The sequence below is a fragment of the Myripristis murdjan genome, chromosome 24 (genome assembly GCF_902150065.1).
Source record: "Myripristis murdjan chromosome 24, fMyrMur1.1, whole genome shotgun sequence".
NCBI lineage: Eukaryota > Metazoa > Chordata > Actinopteri > Holocentriformes > Holocentridae > Myripristis > Myripristis murdjan.
Genome location: NC_044003.1, coordinates 1,430,125 through 1,447,420, shown reverse-complemented (window position 1 = coordinate 1,447,420; position 17,296 = coordinate 1,430,125). Strand labels below are relative to the sequence as shown.

Genomic DNA, 17,296 nt, shown 5'->3' with positions numbered 1-17,296 from the left:
TCAAATTATCTAAATTTAAAGACAGAGAGATGGTGGTGTGGTCTGAAATTACTATATCATAATATTTTATGTTACCAGTGTATGACAACAACTTGGCATCCATCAAGGAGTAGTCAATTCGACTGTACACATTAGGCTTTTTCTTGTGGCTGGAAAATCTTCCAACCAACCAAATTGGAATGTTTTCAAAGTATACCCTCATGAAAATGCTAGTGTTGGAGGTTGGTGCTCTACAAGATGATGAATGGTCCAGATATGGGTCTTAAACAAGATTCAGGTCTTCTCTTATTAAATTGGTCTGTGAAATGACAGGAATCAGAATTAGAACATGTTTGTAAAATGAGGGCAAATCCATGGGCAAAGAGAACATTTCCCCTTCTATCTCCCTCTGCCCTTCAAATAAAGTACTCTTTGTCTTGCCTATACTAAGGAAAATTGGCAAAGTAATGTGAGAACCCTCTAAGAAAGTCATAGAAAAAACAATGAGCTATAGGTCTACCACTGGCTGTCTGCAGGACATCGCCATCAGTCCTTCCATTAACAAGACATGTTATGTTTATAGACAGTTAAACAAGAAATAAACAAAAATATGTAAGCATTAAGTGACTAAATGCTATGGCATTATCCAGAGTACCTTGCTCTACTTTACCACCAAATTCTAATCACGCCCAGCATTTGCAGCAGTGTCATCAAAGGATCTTCTGTATCCTCTTTGCCTGTGTCAAAATGAAGCTTGGAGAACTTGCAAGCTTTCCTTGGGTCAGTAAACACAGTCTCAGTGCCTTTTAATGTCACTCTCAGCTTCACTGGATACAACATACCAAACTCCCGGCTTGTCCTGAGGCATCCCTCTGCTCTGTTAAATACTTCTGTGCATTTTGTGAAGATGAGGAAGATGCGACTACAGCAAGTGGCCAAGTGTGTTCTGTATCCTCTTGGCGTCTCTGCAGCACCCTATGTGCCTGATCAGTAAGCAGTGCATCACCCAGAGACAGCACATCGTTGAGGAGCTGTGATACAAATGTATTTGTCTAAGGACCTTTCTCAGTCCCTTCCCTTCCATTGTAATGTGCACATTTTGTCCTCTAGACTGTCTTTCAAGATCCATACTCTTGTCTCTCTTAGCTCTGCAATTGTGAAGCCGTGTTGGTCATTGGATGTTCACAAGGCCTGGATGGGGCTCTGAGTTTCAGTCTTAAGAGCCGACAGTTCTCCTCTAATCGTCGTGGCAACCTCAATGATAAGAGTATCAATTGTACGGCAAATTACGATCTTGGTTGTTTACAGATCAGCAGGTAGTGCAGTGATAGCGTCTAGAATAGTGGCATCAGCTGTTTCATAGCTAACTTCAGGAGAGTCCAGGGTGGCAGGGCTTCTTGTCCTTTGAAGAATGCATCCTCAAACTTGCATTGTTGCTGGCCTACTGTGCATAAATGATGTCTAGACGTTCCCTATGATGGCCTGACGTGTAGTGGGTATTGTCAAAATGTTAAATTAATGCCAAATGTAATTAAAATTTACAGGAGATACTGGGGAGCATGACCTACTGCCTCACTGCTAAATAGTTGCCAACAATTGAAATGGGTCAATAGACACATTTACCAGGAAATATCCACATTTCTCACATTTAATAGAGCATCTATTTTGTTCATGTTTTTTCTCATTTTTTCTTTCAGAAACTCTGGCAGGGTGCCAGCGAGAACTCAGATCTAACCTGAAGAAGACGTTTGAGTGTGTATTTGAGGGGATTGCTAAAGCAGGAAACCCAACACCTCTGAATCAGATCTACACAGAGCTGTACATCACAGAGGGAGAGAGTGGAGAGCTCAATGAGGAACATGAGGTCAGACAGATTGAAACAGCATCCAGGAAACCAGCCAGACCAGAAACACCAATCAAATGTGAGGACATCTTTAAACCTTTACCTGGAAGAGATCAACCAATCAGAACAGTGATGACAAAGGGAGTGGCTGGCATTGGGAAAACAGTCTTAACACAGAAGTTCACTCTGGACTGGGCTGAACACAAAGCCAACCAGCATGTCCACTTCACATTTCCATTCACTTTCAGAGAGCTGAATCTGCTGAGAGGGAAAAAGTTGAGCTTGGTGGAACTTCTTCATCACTTCTTCACTGAGACCAAAGAAGCAGGAATCAGCAGGTTTGAGCAGTTCCAGGTTGTGTTGATCTTTGACGGTCTGGATGAGTGTCGACTTCCTCTGGACTTCAAGAACAACCAGATCCTGACTGATGTTACAGAGTCCACCTCAGTGGACGTTCTGCTGACAAACCTCATCAAGGGGAACCTGCTTCCCTCTGCTCGCCTCTGGATAACCACACGACCCGCAGCAGCCAATCAGATCCCTCCTGAGTGCGTTGGCATGGTGACAGAGGTGAGAGGCTTCACTGACCCACAGAAGGAGGAATACTTCAGGAAGAGATTCAGAGATGAGGAGCAGGCCAGCAGAATCATCTCCCACATCAAGACGTCCCGAAGCCTCCACATCATGTGCCACATCCCAGTCTTCTGCTGGATCACTGCTACAGTTCTGGAGGACGTGTTGAAAACCAGTGGGGGAGGAGACCTGCCCAAGACCCTGACTGAGATGTACATCCACTTCCTGGTGGTTCAGTCCAAAGTGCAGAACGTCAAGTATTATGGGAGAGCTGAGACAGATCCACACTGGACTCCAGAGACCAGGGAGATGATCCTGTCTCTGGGAAAACTGGCTTTTGAGGAGCTGGAGAAAGGCAACCTGATCTTCTATGATGCAGACCTGGCAGAGTGTGGCATTGATATCAGAGCAGCCTCAGTGTACTCAGGAGTGTTCACACAGATCTTTAAAGAGGAGCGTGGGCTGTACCAGGACAAGGTTTTCTGCTTCGTCCATCTGAGCGTTCAGGAGTTTCTGGCTGCTGTTCATATCTTTGTGACATTCATCAACTCTGGAGTCAATCTGCTGTCAGAAGGACAGTCAACCCCCAAACTAATACTCCTCCTCCAGAGTGCTGTGGACAAGGCCTTACAGAGTCCAAATGGACACCTGGACTTGTTCCTGCGCTTCCTCCTGGGTCTTTCACTGCAGACCAATCAGACTCTCCTACGAGGCCTGCTGACACAGGCAGGAAGTAGCTCACAGACCAATCAGGAAACAGTCCAGTTCATCAAGGAGAAGATCAGGGACAATCCCTCTCCAGAGAGAAGCATCAACCTGTTCCACTGTCTGAATGAGCTGAATGACCATTCTCTAGTGGAGGAGATCCAACAGTACCTGAGTTCAGGACGTCTATCCACAGACAAACTGTCCCCTGCTCAGTGGTCAGCTCTGGTCTTCATCTTACTGTCATCAGGAGAAGATCTGGAGGTGTTTGACCTGAAGAAATACTCTGCTTCAGAGGAGGCTCTTCTGGGGCTGCTGCCACTGGTCAAAGCCTCCAAGAAATCTGTGTAGGTTCATAGATAACTGGACATATTTAACATATAACATATTGTTATCTCCCACAAGAGAAAACTAGGTGTTATATTTTTGTTTTTATCTTTACTTCCACTTCAGGCTGAGTGTGTGTAATCTGTCAGAGAGAAGCTGTGCAGCTCTGGCCTCAGTTCTCAGCTCCCCGTCCTCTAGTCTGAGAGAGCTGGACTTGAGTAACAACCAGCTGCAGGATTCAGGAGTGAAGCTGCTCTCTGCTGGACTGGAGAGTCCACACTGTAGACTGGAGGCTCTCAGGTAATGTCCATTTACAGTGATTGACTGATTTGTCAATCAAATCAGCAGCAGCAAATCTCCAAAGCTTTGTGGTGGATCACCATGAAACTTGGTGACAACATTTGTGTTGCCAAGAGCATTAAATGTCCCGGTTTGAGAGACCCTATGACCTTTCCTCTAGCACCACCAGCAAGAAAATCCTCCTCAAGGCTTCTGCATTGACTTTCTTGATTGATGCTGTGTTGTGGTCATTTGCACCTTTGAATAACAAATCTCTCTTAACATGCAGCTTCATGTCACTGATAAGATTCCTAACCGGTGTTGGTTTTTGTGAAAACACAAAGCAGATGATGTGGTGGACTGATTGTGTTTGTGATGGTGTGCAGGCTGTCAGGCTGTCTGCTCACACAGGAAGGCTGTGCTTCTCTGGCCTCAGCTCTCAGCTCCAACCCCTCCCATCTGAGAGAGCTGGACCTGAGCTACAATCATCCAGGAGACTCAGGAGTGAAGCTGCTCTCTGCTGGACTGGAGGATCCAACTTGGAGACTGGAGGCTCTCAGGTATGGAGAGACACACACAATGTCTTCCAGAGGGCTGAGGAATATTGTTTCATGTTTAATGGTGGATATGAGTGATGTGGTCTGCTACATCCTTCATAGGAAAGGTGATTTACTGCCCATGTTTCCATCCTCAAAGACAATCTGCTGCTCTGACTCTGTTTCTTCCTCCAGGGTGGACCCTCGTGGAGAGCAGTGGTTGAAACCAGGTCTGAGGAAGTGTAAGTGTGGATTTAGTTTGACTCCTGAACACAAAGCAGCAAACATTCAGCTGTTTAGATGCTGCAGCTGCAGTTTCTGCTGCTTGTTCTCAGCTGCTTTTACCTGTTGAACCAAAGAAAATCACATTTGATGCTCGACCACAAAGACAATCTATATTCCTTTAATATTTACACATTTTCCCAACTGATTGTTACAAACTAATGTCAGTACTGTTGAATCAGTGAACACACTCACCTGATGCCTTGATCATTTTATTGTACATTTTCAAGTCAAGTCAAGTCTGTTTTATTTATATAGCCCAATATCACAAATTACAATTTTTTCTCAAGCGGCTTTACAGGAACACAACATCTCTGTCCTTAGACCCTCACATCAGATGAGGATCAACTCCCTAAAAAAAAAAACCTTTAACAGGGAGAACAAATAGTAAGAAACCTCAGGGGAGCAACAGAGGAGGGATCCCTCCCCAGGACGAACAGACGTGCAATGGATGTTGAAAGCACAGAACAGAACATATAATGGAGGATAGACTACGCAAGCACACAGGGGAGACTCACAGCAAACCATTCACACACAGGTGAGAGACAAGGGGGACGTTAGTCATACGTGATAATAAGATTTTAGATATTTGGATCTTGACAATCTATAATCTCGTCGGCAAGTGTGTTCTTGGGTTAAATCATCCAAGAACCAGCCCACCGTACCACTAATTGTCTCACCGTAAATTAAGGTGAAGAGAAAAGTTTTGAGTTTTCATTTAAATGATTCAAAAGACTCTGTATATATAGGGTTTAAGGAGATATGAAAGATATGATGGTGCAAGACCATTCAGGATTTTAGAAGTTAACAGAAGCACCTTAAAATCTGATCTAATATGGACAGGAAACCAATAAAGGGATGCAATAATTGATAGATAGATAGATAGATAGATAGATAGATAGGTTTACTTTATTGATCCCAGACTGGGAAATTCACAAAATAATTGGGGTAATGTGGTCAAATTTTCTTGTTCTAGTTAAGTTTCGAGCAGCAGCATTTTGAACCATCTGGACACTTTTGGTGCTGGCACATGGCAGACCTGAAAACAGAACATTACAGTAATCAAGTCTGGCTGAAACAAATGAATGAATTAAGGTCTCTGCATCAGCCATAGACAGGAAGGACCGAATTTGTGCTATGTTGCAAAGGTGAAAGAAGGCAGTCTTGTTAATATTCCTAATGTGCCTGTCAAAGGATAAGCAGGGATCAAAAGTAACACCAAGATGTTTGACTGCCACACTTTGTGAAATCACACAGCTGTCAAGCAGTAATGTTATCTGTTCAAAATGGTGTCTGTGCCTGGGAGGGCCAACAACCAGCATCTCAGTTTTATCAGAGTTTAACAGCAGGAAGTTTAGTGACATCCAGTTTTTCACAGCAGCCAGACAGACCTCTAATCTAGAGATCTGTGTGGGATCGTCAGCCCTTATAGGCAAATATATCATCAGCATAACAATGGAAATTAATTCCATGATTACATATAATTTGGCCAAGTGGCGAAATGTACAGGGAGAAAAGAAGAGGACAAGAACTGAGCCATGAGGTACACTGTATTTAACATTGGAGAATGTAGATGTAATATTGTTTTAGGAGACATACTTATCTTTCAGATAAGTATGACTTAAGCCATGAGCGAGCCAGGCCAGTGACACCAAAATTCTCAGTTAGTCTATCTAATAGAATGCAGTGATCAACAGTATCAAAGGCTGCACTGAGGTCCAGTAATAGAAGCACAGAGGTAGAGTCCACATCAATAGCCAACAGAAGATCGTTGGAAACTCTAGCAAGTGCTGTCTCAGTGGAGTGACAGGCCCTGAAAACCGATTGGAAAGGTTCAAATAGATGATTTACTTTCAAGTGGGTGGAGAATTGTTGAAACACAACTCTCTGAAGCACTTTAGAAATAAACGTATGATTGGAGACCTGACAATAGCTATTTAAAGAGCCTGGATCAAGGTGTAGTTTCTTTAGTAGCAGTCTGAACACAGCTGTTTTAAAACTGCTGGGAACAATGATAGTGGTAAGCGATAAATTAATAATCTCTTGCATTGCAGATCCCAGTGAAGGCCAGAGTTCCTTATAAAGTTTAGCAGGTAGCGGGTCGAGAAGGCAAGTAGTTGGTTTGGAGGCTGACACAAGCTTAGACAAAGGTGCCATTTACACGACAACGATTTTCACAAAAACGGTAAACTTTTGTTGTGGTTTGGCCTTTCATTTACATGACAATGGCGTTTTAGGTGCTTGAAAATGCAAACTTTGGAAACCGGGTTCCAGAGTGGAATTTTTTGATAACGCTGCTCTCCCCGCCGCCGTGTAAACTGGCAATATGCAATTCTTGTGAAAACGATGACGACATAGCCCCACTTCGCACGTGACTATGATGTTTTCAGCCATGCACGAACAGGAAAACAACAACAATGGTGGCCACCAAAGTAAGTTGCTTTATTTGTCATTATAACAGAGGACTGTATAACGAAATTTCTTTAAGTTGCATCCCGTCCAAGAAAAACGAAAAGACATAACAATACAGGGGTTACAGGATCAGGAGAACTTCAGCAGCAGCCAGCGTGTGCGGCACACCGTTATGTCAGATGAAAAAAATGGGTACATTAGGGAAGAGGGGGGAGAAAAAAGGTCAAATGTCAAACTGGGCTCCTAAGGGAGTACAACATGGCACAATAAGCACATGTAAAAACATTACAACATGACTTGAGACATTGCACATGTGGAAGGAGGAAAGGGTTGGGGCAGGGGGAGGTGTCCCAGCACAGACGTGGGGCTAGGCAGCCACTTCGGCGCATCTGCGCCCACCAACTGCCCCGTGACGGGAGGGAGGGGGGGGGGGGTGGGGGCCAACGAAGGTGTTGAGTTCCAGGGATGTGCGTGCGTGTGTGACCTTGTGTATGTGTGTGCGTAAGTCCAAGAGCTTCTTCACTGTTACAGACACAGCATTGTCTTTGGCGTCTGATAAGATGACAACCCCCGGCCGTTGCCTGGGAGACGACCTCGCGAGTCCTGCACAGAGTTGAAGATCCCAGGTGGAGGGTGATGGGGAGGGAGTGGGGGAGAGCGGCTGTCTGCATAACCATCCAGGAGAAAAACGAAGATTAGCGGCCTTCCAAGGTCGCTGGGGCGCTGAATTGTAGATAAGGTGATTGTTTTGGGTCAGGCTGACTCTGCAATTTCCATCAGCCTTGAGTCTCTGTGGTTCTCTCGGTGATTCAGAATAATTCCAAATTATGGTACAAACCTCAGAATCGAGCTTCCAACTTCTCCAAGTTGTTACCCATCTGGCGTAAAAGTCCAGGAATTTCTTCCTGCTTGCGAACCAATTCGCGAATTGCATGCGGGCATGCGGGCTCTCCTTTGCCCAGTTTTCTTGTAGAGAAAATTTGATCAATTGCATTGAGAGACCAGCTGATCAGATCCATTGTTGTAGATTTTCGGAGAGAAATGCAGAGAGAGGCTCCGAGAGATCTGACTGAGACAGCACAAGACAGAGAGCAAAGAGGGGCAGATAAGAGCAGTAGGGAGCTAGAGAAAAAGCGTCCGCCTTCGTTGAGAGCAGGAAGAGAGCGTTTTTACGCAGGCGCGCGGTGCTATTCTGTGGTGTTACATTGCAAAGTTCACCGCCACCTACTGGCCTGGCATGCACACTACAGCATTTTCAGTTGTATTTGCGGATCTGTGTGTACGAGGATCGTTCTCACAGCGTTATCGTATAAACATGGAACTTTTTAAAAACGCAAAGGAATGAGTTTTCCGTTTTCTTCAGAATTGTTGTCGTGTAAGCGGGGCCAAAATATCAAGAGAGACAGCCTCAAAAACTGTGATAATAGGGACTCTGTGAGTCATTGTATAAAAATGAATCTGATCACATCAACCTTATTAAGAAAAAGTCCAGAAATTCATTGGCTATGAACGATGAGCAGGTAGCAGATGGTTGTTTTTTGGTGAGTTTCGCTACAGTGTCAAAAAAAAGTCTAGGATTACGTTTATTAGCAGTGATTAAGATAAGATAAGATATTCCTTTTTTAGTCCCACGGTGGGGAAATTTCCAGCATTACAGCAGCAAAGTGGATAGCAAAATATGAAACATCATAAATAAATGGCAACAAACATAATACACTATAAACAAGCAATATAGAACAATTTAAACAACGGAATTACACAATAAAGTGAACAATAAAATGAACACCGTGGATTCAAGATTCAGTTACTGAGCTGCTTAAACCCGAGGAACAACCCACTCCGACGGAGGTTCAGAGTTAGCGTGAAACCATGAGACCAAGTGACAGAACCTGACGCCCGGTACTGGGATTCAGAAACTGTCAGACTTGATCCAGCCTTATGGAATCACCCCTTCCCCTCCAGTCTTTACGTGTTGCTATCTAGACAGGAGAAATACGCTGCTTTAGAAGCAGATAAGGCACATTTATATTTCAGTAAACTATCATGCCAAGATAGGTAGAAAACTACCAACTTTGATTGTTTGATTTTCGCCATTTGCCTTCCAGTCTCCTGCAGGCCTGCTTCAGAGCACGTGTCTCTTCATTAAACCAAGGTGTGGATCTCTTCAGTCGCCTCGCTGTGGTAGAGAGAGGCGTGACTATATTGAGGAGACCGGAGAGGACCACATTAAGGGAACTAGTAAGATTTTCAACAGAGCCTGACTCTACAGTGAGAGGAGCCAAAACTCAAATTTGAGGTTCTTGTCACCGTGACCAGCACTAGGCAGACCTGTAGGCCTACCACTGGATGATGAAATATTAATTGGAATTAGAAATCTTGTGTGATTAGATGACAATTTTAAAACATTGCGCTTAGGACGGTGTGAAGTCACAGTTTTTATGTCATTAGGAACTTGGTTTTGTAATTTATTAGGTCCTTTGTTACAAAATTCAACTGTAACAGTAGAAGAAATGATTTGTAGATTCCTATGATTCACAGATTTGGTGAACAGGAAATTGTAAGTGGGACAGCAGGGTAGGGAGACTGTCTCAATATTATAAGCCAAGCTAACAGTCTGATGTTGTGAGAAATATCCTGACCAATCACATTAGCTGCATTAGACGACTCCACACCCACACTAGTTTTACACCTAGCAGGCTCTCTAATCACGTGCCACCTGCCGAGTATTAAATCCCTAGTGTCAAACAGAAGCCAAAGCTCAAATCTATATTTCTAGACAAGAGCGGCGCCTTCTCCAGTAGGATGAAGGCCGTCCGCTTTCAGCAGGTGAGGGCGGCCCCAGAAGGAAGGCCAATTATCCACAAAGTTAAAACCGTGCTCAGCACAGTGACGCACCAGCCAGCGGTTCAATGAGGTTAACCTACTGTACATCTCATCATTACCCCTCACCAGTAAGGGACCAGAGACAACTAATTGATCCCAACACATCTTTCTGGCTAACTCAAGCGTCCTCACTAAGCTAGCTTTTGTGATCTCTGACTGCTTCATCCTTACATTATTGGTGCCGACATGAATAGCAATGTTCCTATAGCTAGTGGTGTAGTGTGCCTGGGTCCCCTGTTTCTTCCTCGGTGCTGCCAGCACCCTAAGATTATCCTCTATGTCGGAGACTCTGGCCCCAGGTAAGCAATGAACCACAGCTGGCGAAGCTAGTCTAACATTGCGGGTGATGGAGTCTCCTATCACTAGCGTGCGTTGCTCTACTCTAGTGCTGGGTATCGATTCAAATTTCAAGAGTCGATTCGATTCTGATTTACAAGATTCAGAATCCATTATCACGATTCGATCTGATTCGATTCGTTTCAATCTGATATTGCCGATTTTATTAAAAAGCATTTTGAGCTGTTACTGAATTACATGCCTGTCTAGTTATGCAACACATTAATACTTGTATTATATTGTGTCATTTGACAGCAAATTAATATAGGTATTGATAATTAAAATGGCTGTAAGACTGGTAAAAATGGCTGGGACCACCTTTTGTAGCCCAGAGGAGATATGTTGTTCAAACACTTGGTATGTTGTGTTAGTGTATGTTTATGAGTTGTAGAACATAATAAATTATCTTGCAGGAGTAGATGTTTACCAGTAAGCATGAGTCAAATAATTTAACAATATGTTAAATTATTATTTGTTTTTGCCAAAGTGATACCTCTTGTTTGAGATGAGGAAATCACCAGTGTATGCTTCTACTTAAATGCCCTACTTTCATTATATATCACTGTAGCGTGAACTTTTTACATTTTCCATAAATTTCACCTGAAAGCCAAATATCCCTAACTTTTTGTGAGTAGTGTATATATATATATATATATACACACACACACACACACACACACACACACACACACACACACATATATATATATTTATTTATTTATATATATATCCGACTGTGTCAATGTGTAAATTAGTGGGATTATAATCTGCTTTCCCACCATGACGGCACGAGTAGATCTGACTACAGTAACATTTGTGTGTTCAGTGAATGAATGTCTCCCACTCAGCCACACACTCCTGCAGAGGAACTGGCCCTCTCTCACAGTGAGGGGCGACCCTCGCTGGGCCGCTGCCCTCAGTTTGAGTTTCGTCAGAATCGTCACTTTGATTCAACTGGTTTAGATATTTAATTTTATAAAGCATCTGACGCCTCGTGTTTGTTCTGCTGGTTAAAATATTATTTCACTGTCACTTAAAGACTGTAAAACATTTGGCATCAACTCTCATGTGGACTTTTCAGGGCAGCCAGCCTAAATACTAAATATGAGCAAACTAATGGAAACCTAAAGGAGCCCAGAGGCTGGCGTGTATTTTATCAGGCTTTTATTTAACCCTCTGAATTAAATTCTCCTCATTTATTTTCAAAAATAGTTTTTAAAAAATCATTACATCAGTCTACAAGATACATTTTTGGTTGGGCAGTGCAGAGTCATGAGTAAAAATAAGTACAAGAAGAATTGTAAAATGTATTAATTTTAATTTTATAAAAGAAGAAGAAAGGGAAAATGGGCAGGCCATTTTCCAAGAGAGCTGATTGGTCAGTATAGTAGTAGGCGGGGCTTTTCTACCTGCTGAGCTCTTATCCTGAACTTAACCTGCTCTGGAGCAGGTTAGGTGTTCAGCATATGTTACCACGGCAACGTAGCCCGATAAAAAGTAAGCCACCTTTATGGTACAGAAAACCCAGCAGGGTTAAGCCTGAAGTTAGCTCGCTAAGCCCAAATCCAGCTTTATGGGACAGGCCTCTGGAAAGTGATTGAGTGCGTGAGGCTGCAAGGGGCTGAAGTACTATAAAAAGGGAATGGGACAGCCCTTTGTTTGGTTGTCAACAGCGTGCATCATGTTTCTCACAATCGCAGCTTTGGGACTTTAATTTATTTATTTATTTATTTTTAATTATTTTTATTTTCTTTTTATTTCACAAAAGAGATAAAAAACAAATATGCATTGTCTATCTGCTTATTTACTTCGTTTCTGAAGGCCATCTTATATAAAATATTATACTCACATGAGAACTTTGTTTACAAATTCGCTCGTTTCACTTCGCTTTTATCGCGGCCGCCAGCTGGTTTCCCCAGGGGATTCATGTCATACGTCACAATGCAATGAACTATGGGTAATTCCCTAACGCTAAGTCTGCGGAGATGCCCACTTACGGAAAGGGTGCATTAAGGGCTCAAAAAGTCCGCGAGAGATCCCTCACGCACTTCATGATTTGTCAATGGGACAACCCTAAAGGCTGAATTATGCTTCAGCGTAGGAAGACTGTACGGGGGTTGTGCGAAGCACGCATTTCCTACGCAGTGCGTGTGTGTCCAACATACCTCTGTGAAACACACTGTGTAATTCTCCTCCCACCAACGTAGACCCTGTGACGTATGGTCGCTGCTCTTCTGTGCGTCTCCTCGGCCAGGCGTTCTTCCGCAAGATCCAGCATTCTCCAAAGTTTTCAAACACACCAACGGGTCGAGACACAACAGTTGTTTTAAAAACGGCGTTGCCGGCCAGCACAACAACAGGATGTGATGCCGGTTGCAACGAAATGCCGGAAATGATGTACTTCGGCGGACCAATCACAGCTCTTGTGGGGCTGCGGAGGGTCCGCGTAGTTACAGTTTTTGGGAGGCGCGCGGCAAGGCTCTGCGGCGGTCGCACAACCTCCGTAAGCTTCGCACAACCTCCGTAAGCTCTTCCTACGCGGAAGCATAATTCAGCCTTAAGCCCTCACGGACTTAACGGGAGCGCGCCTCAAAGTCAGTGAGTGTGTGAGGGGGCACATTGGGATTGGGCCTGTGTTCCAAAGTGTTTTCCTTATCAGTGGATACGGAGGCCAGACATCCAGGGGCCTATTCCATCAAGCTGGCTAACGGGATAGCCTTTATTTCGATAAGCCTCGCTAATTTAAGTGAGAGTTTCATTCCATCAAAGTGGCTTGTATGAATTGCAGCTCAGTAATCATGGTAAATTGGTAAATTTTATTCATATAGCACAAGCAAGTCATACATCAAATGCAACAACAAGCGTTTGATGTATGACTTGTGCTATATGAATAAAATTTGATTGAGTAATTGATTGTTTATTCGGTTGATTTCGGAGACTGACAGTGGTAACACATGATTTTCATTACGTTTATTTTTATTAAGTAAACACGTACATTCATACTTGGTCACATTATGGGAAATAGGCTAAGTCTGAACTTATATTTCCGAACACTGACATGGTACTACATAATTAAATTTGAATTGAATTGAATTGAATATGTGATGCCAGGGCAACAATATACATGACGGAGCCGTCATCTGGGGGTCTGTTTGCGTCCGTCATACATTCTCTGACAGCAGCTGAGCTAAACTGGACCGTAAGCCGCCACGGAGCAGGCTAGTTCTGCTGACTAAGTTGCCATGGTTACTGAGCTGCAACTTATATAAGCCACTTTGATGGAACGGAACTCTCACTTAAATTAGCGAGGCTTATCGAAATAAGCCAGGCCATCCCGTTAGCCAGCTTGATGGAACAGGCCCCTGGTTAGATTTCAAACCGCAGCAAAAGCTCCGCTGCGTTTAAGGTTGGAAAATGTAGCTTCTCTGGACGCGACCGCGCTATTTGATCAGTAAAATAGTTTCACTACTTAAAAGCTATTTGATTTAGAAAATAGCGATGTTACAACCATGCTACTGACAAATCAGGGTTTTCCCTGCCTTATAATTTCTTAGGCGCACCGCCTAGATGTTTTCACCGATCGCCTAGATCAAATGAACGAGGAAAGGGGGAAAAAACGCACATCGACATATTCAATCTGCAGCTTCTTTAGGAATCTGTTGTTGATGCTAGCTTGGATTGTCCGGAGGGAGTTAGGCAGGTTCTGGGCCATACGTCATGAAATACTGACAACGGAATTAACCAATCACTGCAGCGAATAGTTTCTGCTTGAACGCTGAGAGGATGGCTTTCAGCCGCAACACATCCGCTGTAGGCTAGGCGGAGGTGGAATGTATGAATCGCCTAGCGCGAAAAACACAAGCGCTCGCAAATACCAGTGATCCATTGGCCATTTGGGTGACTTGTGTGAAGCTGCAGATTAGCCAAATAAAACAGAATCTATTTTTAACGCGGAATTTGACATAACAGCTGCACCGGCACCGCACGAGCCAAAGGGCAGAGAAACTCTCCAGCTACAGCAGCGCACTGACATAGATTGTGAAACAAAGTGAAGAGTTGCCACTCCGCGCTATTTTCACTGGTTAACAGCAGCACACTGGCTTAGCTTGTCTATTCAGAGAAGAGGTATCACTTCGGATTTTTTTTTTTTTTTTTTTTTTTTTTACAATCTGTGATTGAAAAATAAGTCCCTAATAAAACAGTAAAGCCATAAATCCTCTGGACTGTCTGAAATAAACGTCTTGATGAGGAAAAACTCACTCATTACAGCAGTAACTCTGGTGAACATTTTCTTCAGTGGCTGCGTTCATGGTTTTGACAACATACACTACTCACAAAAAGTTAGGGATATTTGGCTTTTGGGTGAAATTTATGGAAAATATAAAAAGTTCACGCTACAGTGATATTATATCATGAAAGTAGGGCATTTAAGTAGAAGCATACACTGGTGATTTCCTCATCTCAAACAATTTCTTGAAACAAAAGCCAACAACAGTGGTGGATATACCACAACAAAAAATGTCAGTGTCAATAACTTGTCATGTGCCCTTGAGCATCAATTACAGCTTGACAACGACGTCTCATGCTGTTCACAAGTCGACTTATTGTCTGCTGAGGCATGGCATCCCACTCTTCTTGAAGGGCGGCCCTCAGGACATTGAGGTTCTGGGGTACAGAGCTCCGAGCCTCTACACGGCCACTCAGCTGATCCCATAGGTTTTCTATGGGATTCAGGTCTGAGAAAGTGCAGGCCACTCCATCTGAGGTACCCCAGTCTCCAGCAGCCGTTCCCTAATGATGCGACCTCGATGAGCTGGAGCATCAAACACCTGATGTGAATTTTGCCGTTAAACTCCTTGTTAGAGAACAGCAACTTGTGCAAAAAGTACTGAAACATTGAGCAGTTGGACATGTGCATTCAAAAGTTTACAGAAGGTCACATTAAGTTCACCTGTAAAGGTTAGAATGCATTTTAGGTTCATCCTGAAATTTCACCCCAAAGCCGAATATCCCTAACTTTTTGTGAGTAGTGTATATTAATTTCGAGAAATGTACTAAACCAAATGAAAAAAACTTTTAATTAATAATGCAAGAATAACAAAACAATGAAGCAGTGCAGCAGCTGGTGTTTTCTTTCTTTAACAGCTTCTTCTCTCCACTAAATTAAACAAACCTGACAGCCAATCAGAGTTCTTTGCTGTAATTTTGTACTAATAATTGAAGAAGATTAATTTCAGGAAATTGAGATTATGCATTAAGCATTTTGTGAATAAAGGTTACACCAAGTGAATAGAACTAAAAATAATAAGAAGAAATAATAAGTTTGTGACGTCCATTCATTCAGATCCTGCTGTGAATGAAGACGACAGCTGACACAATGTGTCATCATCAAAGTGTTAACAAATCAATAATCAAACTGTTAATAAATCAGCAGATAATAACCACAGCAGGTCTGTTGTGTCTTGTTCTCTCCATCAGATTCCTGTGAACTCAAACTGGACACAAACACAACAAACAGAAACATTGTCCTGTCTGAGGACAACAGGAAGGCGACAGCAGTGAGAGAGAAGCAGCCATATCCTGATCACCCAGAGAGGTTTGACCACTGGAAACAGATCTTGTGTAGAGATGGTCTGACTGGTCGCTGCTACTGGGAGGTCGAGTGGGAGGGAAAGGTTTCAATGGCAGTGGCTTACAGAGGAATCAACAGGAGAGGAAACAGTGATGACTGTGGGCTTGGCAGGAATGACAAGTCCTGGAGTCTAGCCTGCCATGATGGTGGTTTCTCTGCCATACACAGTAACAGACCAACAGTCATCCATGTCCCCTCCCCCTCTAACAGAGTGGCAGTGTATCTGGACTGGCCTGCTGGCTCTCTGTCCTTCTACAGCGTCTCCTCTGACACACTGATCCACCTCCACACCTTCAACAGCACCTTCACTGAGCCTCTGTACCCGGGGTTTGGTGTTACGTTTGTGCCCAGTGCCTCAGTGTCTCTGTGTGACATTTGAGGAGTGAGAGTCGCCTCTTGTGTGGAGAAACACTGTAAATAAAAAGTGACTGTTCTGTCCTCAATGCATCCCATGCATGTATTGACAGGCAGCTAAACGCTCCACTCCAAACAAGACTCTGGGTATCATTTTTGCCAGGTTTATTGCTGGAGTAAAGTGTGAAACTAAAAGGAAAATAAACAAATAACATAATCATGAATAGTACATTTCTGCAGATGCATAAATCATCAAACAAAATTATTTCACATCATATTTATGCACTATATCAACCAAAAAGCTAGCATGGCCAACACAGCTAAACACAGGATGCTAGAAAGAAATACGGGTAAAGTATATTTCTAATAAGCATACAATATAAAGTTTGCCACTTAAACATCAACACATGACAGTAAAATTTACATAAATGTATTAATACGTACCGACGATGCAACTCAAAACAAGCTGTATGCTGGAGTGGCTGATTATCAGTGGAAACTGGTAAAATTTACTCTCTGTTATTTGCTTTCTCACTTCCTGAATAAAGTTTTATTCAACATTGACAAAACACTAACCGCAAAACTACATTCGGCCAGTAGGTGGCAGTGCTGCAGTTTTACTTTTCCCCTTCAAGGAAAACACAATGAAATAAATGAAATTAAATACATCAAATCTTTTCTTTCTTTCTTTCTTTCTTTCTTTCTTTTTTGTTTAACTGACACAATTGACAAGTACTGAAACTGTGACGAGAACAAACTCCGTTCAGCCTTTCACTTCCGCGAACGAACTCTGTCTACAAACTTTTGACTTCACAGACCACAGATTTCACGATATTGAACATGATATTGACCCTGATAACCATTTTCTTCACACCATAACGTAAGTTATGCCTATAACTATGGATCTATGAGACCGAACGATGACCGTCACCACGGTCTTCACCTTGAATGATGCCATCCTACTACTTATCCTCGAGACCTTATGTCAACAAAGTCATGTGACTGACCTCAGGAGGCGCGGCCCCGAGTCTATAAGAGGTTCCGGGTGACGTCGCCTCCGCCTCCTGCCTGGAACGCCTCAGCCAGTTCTGAACGACAGAGAATGGTGACGGTCATCGTTCGGTCTCATAGATCCATAGTTATAGGTATAACTTA

At 43.2% G+C, this 17,296-nt stretch overlaps 1 protein-coding gene across 1 annotated transcript in view; it reads left to right on the top strand.

The window, feature by feature from the left end:
* The window catches only part of LOC115356560 (NLR family CARD domain-containing protein 3-like), a 65,453-nt gene extending 49,287 nt beyond the window's left edge, over positions 1-16,166 (top strand). The window contains exons 4-7 of the mRNA XM_030047776.1: positions 3,554-3,727; positions 4,093-4,266; positions 4,438-4,484; positions 15,634-16,166. Of these exons, the coding sequence (XP_029903636.1) occupies positions 3,554-3,727; positions 4,093-4,266; positions 4,438-4,484; positions 15,634-16,166 (928 nt within the window). The remainder of the gene's footprint in view (positions 1-3,553; positions 3,728-4,092; positions 4,267-4,437; positions 4,485-15,633) is intronic.
* The last annotated feature ends 1,130 nt before the right edge of the window (positions 16,167-17,296 follow it).